Consider the following 7,374-nt stretch of genomic DNA (forward strand, 5'->3'; position numbering starts at 1 on the left):
TTTTTTTTTTTTTTTTTTTTTTTTTTTTTTTTTTTTTTTTTTTATGCTTTTGTATGCAAACAAAGTTCCGATTAGTTTTCTATGGCTGAATTTCTTTATTCATTCTGAACGTTTGGAATAAACTTTTTTGTTTACTTATTCTTTAGAACGTTCCTGATGATATGTTAACGTATATTTCAAACGTATTATGTTTATTCCGGCTGTGAAATGGGATTATCCGGAATGTATAAAGAAACGCAGCCTATAAAATCAAGCTGCCTTTAAGGTATTCCAAAATTCTTTCTACTACCGTCGAAACGGTTCATATGCGAAGTCTTGTGTGTAGGCGTGCCAAACACGCCTATTAAACACAGCGCAATCCTTGTACAAATCTCTTTTGAGGTTTGGCTCTACGTTTTTATGTTAGTACATATGTAAATGATCATTTATGTGCTGAAGATTACTTCACAAAATTGTCTCTTGAACGCATGCAGTCTACAGCCGGAATTCGATAATTTTGTTTGATTTCGGATACTGAAACATTTCACTTACTGATTAACTACAGTATTCAAAGAGTTTCCCAAGATCATTCAACATTAAAGCTTAAAAAATTGGTAAATGAGAAAGGATAACAGTCGGGGATTTGTTTGACTCTTGATTTCGTTATCGAATTTTGATTGTGACTTCATGTTCCAAATCTCTGCGAAGGAATCTTACGACTCCATGATATTTGTAAAACACGCATATGCGTTTCGGTTTTGCGGTATTTTGTTGGTTGATGACTTGTAAGACATGATGTTATATGTATTACATAAGTATTTATGTAGGCCAATGCAGTGTGTAGCAGACTGCATATTTTTGTTGCGGGTTTGGTAGTGGAACTGATAGGTATATGAGAAGGGGGATTCGCGATGGTTTTTACGACGACGTAGATGATGAGACAGAGTTGCTGGGTTGTTCCTCATCCTGTTCTCTATATGGCGGCAATAAGACCAGTTTTACTAATGGCCTTGTGACTTGCCCTCTTTCGGTCATGACCTCAACGACTCGTACGCGGTTATCTGAGCCTGGGTGTAGGTTAACGATTCTACCTAATCTCCACTCGTTAGGTGGTAGGTTGTCCTCCTTAATAACGACGAGGTCTCCATTTTTCAAGTTGGCTTGTGGGTATTTCCACTTATTGCGCTTTTGGAGCTCCGACAGGTATTCTGTCTTCCACCTCTTGCAGAACGTATGGTGTAGAGCCTTCAGTCTTTGCCAACGATTCACAATCGACGCACGGTGTTCATCAGCGTCGATTTCAGGAGGAGCAAGAAGGTGCCCGCCGACTAAGAAGTGACCTGGAGTAAGTGGCTCTAAGTTTGAGGGTTGGTTTGAAGAGGGACTGAGGGGTCGCGAGTTGAGGCATGACTCAACTCTGCATAGAAGGGTCGTAAATTCTTCGAATGTATATTTATAGTTTGAAGCGATTTTTGTGAAGTGGCATTTAAAACTTTTGACTCCCGCCTCCCACAATCCACCCATGTGGGGAGCTGCGGCGGGAATGAAATGCCATGTAAGCATTTGATGGGTGTATTTTGTTATGGTGTTATTGCGGGCTTCGGCCATAAAGGCTTTGAATTCTGATCTTAGCGATCGCGAAGCTCCGACAAAGTTGGTACCGTTGTCGGAGTAGACATTTTTTGGGCACCCTCGCCTCCCCACGAATCTTGCAAATGCTGCCAAGAATGACTGTGTGCTTAAATCAGAGGTGGCTTCCAAATGGATCGCCTTGGTTGCAAAGCACACAAACAAACATACGTACCCCTTAGACACCCTGCAACCTCGTCCGTTGTAGTTCTTTATGTCGAAAGGTCCGGTGAAGTCGACACCTGTGTTAGTAAACGCGCGTGAAAATGTGGTGCGTTCTTTAGGAAGAATGCCCATAAGCTGCGTTTGCGACCGTTTTCGGTAGATCGTACAGATCTTACAGTTGTGAATTGTCGATTTGATCATATTCTGGACTCGAGGTATCCAATATTGCGTTCTAATCAAGCGCAGCATAAGCTGATTCTCACCATGCAGTGATACTTTGTGAACGAACTGGACTATAAGACGAGACAAGTTGCTATTATATGGAAGGATAATTGGGTGGCGCTCGTTATAAGCGAGATCTAAAGATTTTCCAAGGCGACCACCTGTCCTAATTATATTTTCCTTGTCAATGTATGGGTTCAGGGACAAGATTTCACTTTTTGGACTTATTAATTTTGCCGATCTCAGTGATGAGTACTCCTGACCATAATGCTGCTTCTGGCAGATAATTATTAAGCGTTGAGTCGTTGCTTTGATTTCATCAGCTGAAATCGAACAAGATTCCGCTTGAAATGAAGCTCTAGTGTTACGGCGAGTTCTTTGGGAGAATCTCAGTACGTATGATAGGACTCTCAAAGCTCTCGGTAGATCGGAAAATCTTTCAAGAATATCATTACTAATATCGACTGCCGTGGTCGCATGAACCTGTACCCTTTTTTGTTCTAACTGTGTCTTATAGTCCTTTTCCTGTGTGGGCCATTGTGTTCTTTCTTCTTGCAACCAAGAAGGACCCTCCCACCACAAGGAAGAGGCTACCAATTCTTGCGCAATAATACCCCTGCTAGCTAAATCTGATGGATTTGATGCTGAATCCACATGGAGCCAATTTTGGCTTCCAACTTTCTCAATGATTTTTGTTACGCGATGGGCAACAAATGTTGACCATGAGCAGGGAGGTTTTCGAATCCAGGCTAGGACAATAGTCGAATCTGTCCACAGATGTGTGGTAAACTGGCCTAAAGTGAGATTGCTAACGATCGATTCAACAAGTTCTGCAAGCAGAACAGCACCGCACAGCTCCAATCGTGGTAACGAAATAGTTTTGACCGGTGCCACTCTGGACTTAGCCAGTAGAAGATTGACAAATACCTTTTCCGCTTTTTGAACCCGAAGAAAAATAGTGGCTGCGTATGCCTTTTCTGAGGCATCGCAGAAGCCATGAAGTTCTATTTTATCTGTAGGAGAAAAGTATACCCAACGAGGAATACGAATTTTGTCGATGTGGCAGTAGCTCTCTACAAAGTTTTGCCAACGATCGGACGATGCAGTTGAGACAATTTCGTCCCAACCTGTTCCTTCCAACCAAATGTCTTGCATTATAATTTTTGCTGTAACTACAAATGGCGCGAGCCATCCTAATGGGTCAAATAATTTTGCAATAGCCGAAAGTATTGCTCTTTTTGTAAAGCGAACCTCAGTCTCCAATGGCTTGGCAGTAAAATAAAACTTATCAGAATGGGCATTCCATCTGATGCCCAACGCCTTGACGGTACTGGTGTCCTCAAAATCCAAAAAATCTTCGTTTAAAAGGTGTGATTTGGGTAATCCTTCCAGTATTTTTTCGCAGTTGGATGTCCATTTTCGTAGCGGGAATCCAGCAGATTGTAAAACCATTGATACCTCGTCTTTAGCTTTGATGGTAGATTCGATGGTATGTCCTCCTGCTAAAACATCGTCGACATACATACATTTTTTCAATATATCTGAAGCTACAGGATATAGACTCTCTACATCGTCAGCTAATTGAAGTAGGGTTCTAATTGCTAAGTAAGGTGCGCAATTAACACCGAAGGTAACCGTGTTCAGTTCATATAAATTAATTGGTTCGCTTGAGCTTTTTCTGAAAACAATACGTTGATATTTGGTTTGATCAGGGTTTAATAAAATTTGGCGATACATCTTTTCGATGTCGCTGTTAAACACATATTGAAATAGTCTCCACCGTAATATTAAAATTGTCAAGTCACTTTGCAGGACTGGACCTGGGTGGAGGATGTCGTTGAGACTGACTCCGTTTGCAGTCGGACACGATGCGTTAAAGACTACTCGCACTTTGGTGGTAGTGCTTTCCTCTTTCCTGACAGCATGATGAGGTAGGAAGTAGTTCTCACATTCGTCTCCAGGAATATGTTCAGGAATCCGAGTCATGTGGCCCAATGTCTCGTATTCAGACAAGACCCTATTGTATTCTGATTGTAAAGGTGGATCCTTTGCTAAACGCGTTTCACTTCGAAAAAATTGTGAGCAAGCGATCTTAAGTGACGGACCTAATCGTACGTTAGTTGGAAAATCCTGTTTGAACGGCAGTGACACAATATATTTGCCTGCTTTATTCCGTTTAGTAGTGCTTTTATAAAGTTCCTCGCAATAGGTTTCATCTTTGTTGTAAGTCTTATTTCTTGGGATATCTTCCAATTCCCAAAAGGACGCTAAGCGTTTGTCTAAATTTATTTCGCTAAAAAATGATACGCACTTATTCGCTGGGGTACTTGTGTCAGTTTGACCGGTGAGAATCCAGCCGAAGACGGTTTCCTGAGCAAGAAGAGTTCCCAGTACGTCTTTCCTTATACCGCCTAGCATTATTTGTGCGTAAATATCTCCACCGAGGACAAGATCAACTTGCTCACTTACAAAAAATCTCTTGTCTGCTAAAACTAACTCTGGAAACGCTTGCTTAGTCCTAGCATCGATTTCGCAAGTCGGTAGATTTCCAGTTAATTGTGGTAATACTAACACGGTGGTATCTATATTGATCAGTGGGTCAATTGGTGACCGCAGTTGTATAAAACACGCCTCTTTTACTTGAGCTGAGACTGTGTTATTTATTCCAGATACTTGAGCTTGTATCCTCCTCGAGGGCAGATTAATCCTACGCTTAAGTCTTTCAGTAATGAAAGAGCACTCCGATCCGGAATCTATTAGAGCGCGGGCCGAAAAATTTGTATTATTAAAATATATATTGACTCGGGCGGTCCCTAATAGAATTCCTATGTTGGTATTAGCAAAGCAGGATTGGACATTTTGGGTTGGTCCTTTGTTTGCTTTGGAAGCATCGTGTCTTGCCTGAGCTTGAGCAGAAGTTGACGCGATGTTCTCTAACCCATCGGATACGTTTGTTTGATGCCTTTGGTTCATAGTTGCTTTTGGCTGAAATGCTTGAATGTGAAGGAGCGTGTGGTGTCTTTGGTGACAGACGCTGCAATTAAATGAGCATGTACACCTAGTCACAGTATGTCCAGAAGATAAGCAATTCAAGCAACCATGATTATTTTTAATGAAGGCGATTCTGTCTGCCGTTGTTATTTTAAGAAATTTTTGGCATTTTGACAGTTTGTGATTATTGCCTTTACAAAATTTGCACAGAATCTTGGCTACGCTTGCTTGGTAGGCCCCGTGCCTTTTCTGAGTTTCATTGTTTTTGCTATTTTGGGGCTTTGAAAATCGAGGGTGTTTTACAGCTTTAATATCTGATATTGTTTCAAGTGTTTGAAACCTATTAGAGAGGAATTTATCCATATCCTCCCACTTGGCAATTTCGGTTTTATTTTCAATTGTTTGTTCCCAAAGAGCCAACGTACTCTCTGGCAATTTCGTGGAGCAGAGATATGTAACGATGGCGTCCCAATTGGATACGTCAATTTGATGACATCGCAAAGCCGATAAACAATTATTAATATTTCGCTGTAACTTTTTTAATGAAGTACCGCACTCACTTTCTACTGACTCTAGGTTAAAAAGAATCTTTATCTGCGAATTCACTAGAATGCGTTTATTCTCGAACCTATCACAAAGGTTTTTCCATGCAGTATTGAAGCCCTCGTTTGTAACATCACATTTGCTAACTATCTCTTTGGCCTCCCCCTGAGTTTTCTGGTTCAAATGAAACAACTTTTCTACAGGAGTGAGGCGCTTATTATTGATATAAATGGCCGTAAACATGTCACGGAATGTAGGCCACGAGAGATAATCACCTTTGAACACATCCGTATCACACGGTGGGAGATGGATGTTGTGTTCTCTGGCCGACATATCCTCGGTATCTTTGTCACTTTTGACGAGCTTCGCATGGAGTTCTGCCATGTTCGACATGCAGCGCAGATAAGTAGAATAGGTACTTTTATACTTAGCCTTCACTGAGGCTGATTTTGCTTCTACCGCACCTGAACTCAAATACTCTTCGTACGCTATCTTTGCTTTCCTCCACATGGCTTTCAGTTCCTCTTGCTGGATGGCAAGAGTGTATTTTGTGTGCTCCGTTTCAGTCATGCTATTGTAGTCGGCCTCAAACTCAGGCACAACATCAGCTAATCGGATAAATGTTTCCATTTTTAAGATCCTAATGAAAATAAGTTACGAGAGCACTTCGAAAATTATAACTTTCCCAAAGTTTTAAGCGAATAAACCACCACAATCAAATAAGTTAACACCGCAATTTAGGTGCAATTTCGCACGGATATCAAATTATTTATTAAATATCAAGCGTAATATATGTATGTAAATATATGTATTTATGTATACTCGCGCACACTAATGAAAATCTTCTAAGATTACAGGAACTGATACTCGCCACCCAACTCTCAGCGAAATATTTGTGTATAAATGTGAAATAATTCAACTGTGCTACGCATATATTATTTTTGTTGATTAATCGTTCAAAGTGATCTTGTGGATGCAGAATTGCAGAAGTTAAAAAGTGTCCCAATGTGAAACCAAATGTGTGTAACAAGTGCAGTCACAAGTGAGGTTATGTATCCTCAACTCAGTGAATTGTTGTTAGTGCCGATGATTTGACCAATTAACAAATGCTTGCAACACGATTGTTTGAAAATATTGAAAGCAAACTCGATGTGAAAAATAATAAAATCGATGTTTTGCAAATTTGAAATAAGTGATTTTGAAAACACGAAACTAAATATAATAAAAAAACAAAAAAAACTTGTAAAAAGTGTGCTCGCTATAAATTAAGGTTACACTAACAACTGAGGTAGTGTTAAGCACAGAAAAATCTACTCTAACCCACACTTGTGTATTGCTGCAGATATTTGTTCACAACGTTATTTACTAATTAAGTGCGACAGAACACAAAAAGTGATATCAATGCACTGATGATTTCCACAAGATCACTCGCGATAATTTTGGATATGCGCAGGTTTTTGGTATTTTAAATATTTGCCGTATTACGTATACGAGAATGTGCAAGAAATTTGAAATGTCAACCACATACCTTCAAAACTCCTGAATGTTTTTTAATGTGGTGCTGGTGCTTAATTTGGGTGTTGTGTACTGATGTGGTACGTTCCCGACTTATTGTAACTTCACGCTGGTGTTTGTGGCAATTCTCCAGTTGATGCTGGCGGAGATGGCAGATGTAATAATCTGGAGACCGCTAGTGACCCTTGACCGCTGGTATTCAAAGAATGGCGCCTTTGTTTAGCTGCAGTGGACTGTATTTGCTTTGCTCTGGTTAATTATAGTTCCTGGCGAAGATGGACCATGAAAAACCCTGGCGACTTAATGAGTATAGACTCGATAAATGCACCA

The 7,374-nt window shown here is 40.3% G+C and overlaps 2 protein-coding genes across 2 annotated transcripts in view; both read right to left on the minus strand.

The window, feature by feature from the left end:
* The window catches only part of LOC118755047, a 12,649-nt gene extending 5,284 nt beyond the window's left edge, over nucleotides 1–7,365 (minus strand). The window contains exon 1 of the mRNA XM_036489905.1: nucleotides 7,058–7,365. The gene's annotated coding sequence lies outside the window, so the exon portion shown is untranslated. The remainder of the gene's footprint in view (nucleotides 1–7,057) is intronic.
* Nucleotides 1,791–6,159, minus strand: LOC118755049 (the record flags this gene model as incomplete). Its single annotated transcript, XM_036489907.1, is given in 2 exon segments — nucleotides 1,791–3,572; nucleotides 5,547–6,159. Coding segments are annotated over 2 exon segments (2,395 nt in total), but the record flags the coding sequence as incomplete, so codon positions are not given.
* Nucleotides 7,366–7,374: the final 9 nt, after the last annotated feature.

Source organism: Rhagoletis pomonella, unplaced genomic scaffold (assembly GCF_013731165.1).
Source record: "Rhagoletis pomonella isolate Grant_MI unplaced genomic scaffold, Rhpom_1.0 Rhpom_scaffold_05195, whole genome shotgun sequence".
Lineage (NCBI taxonomy): Eukaryota > Metazoa > Arthropoda > Insecta > Diptera > Tephritidae > Rhagoletis > Rhagoletis pomonella.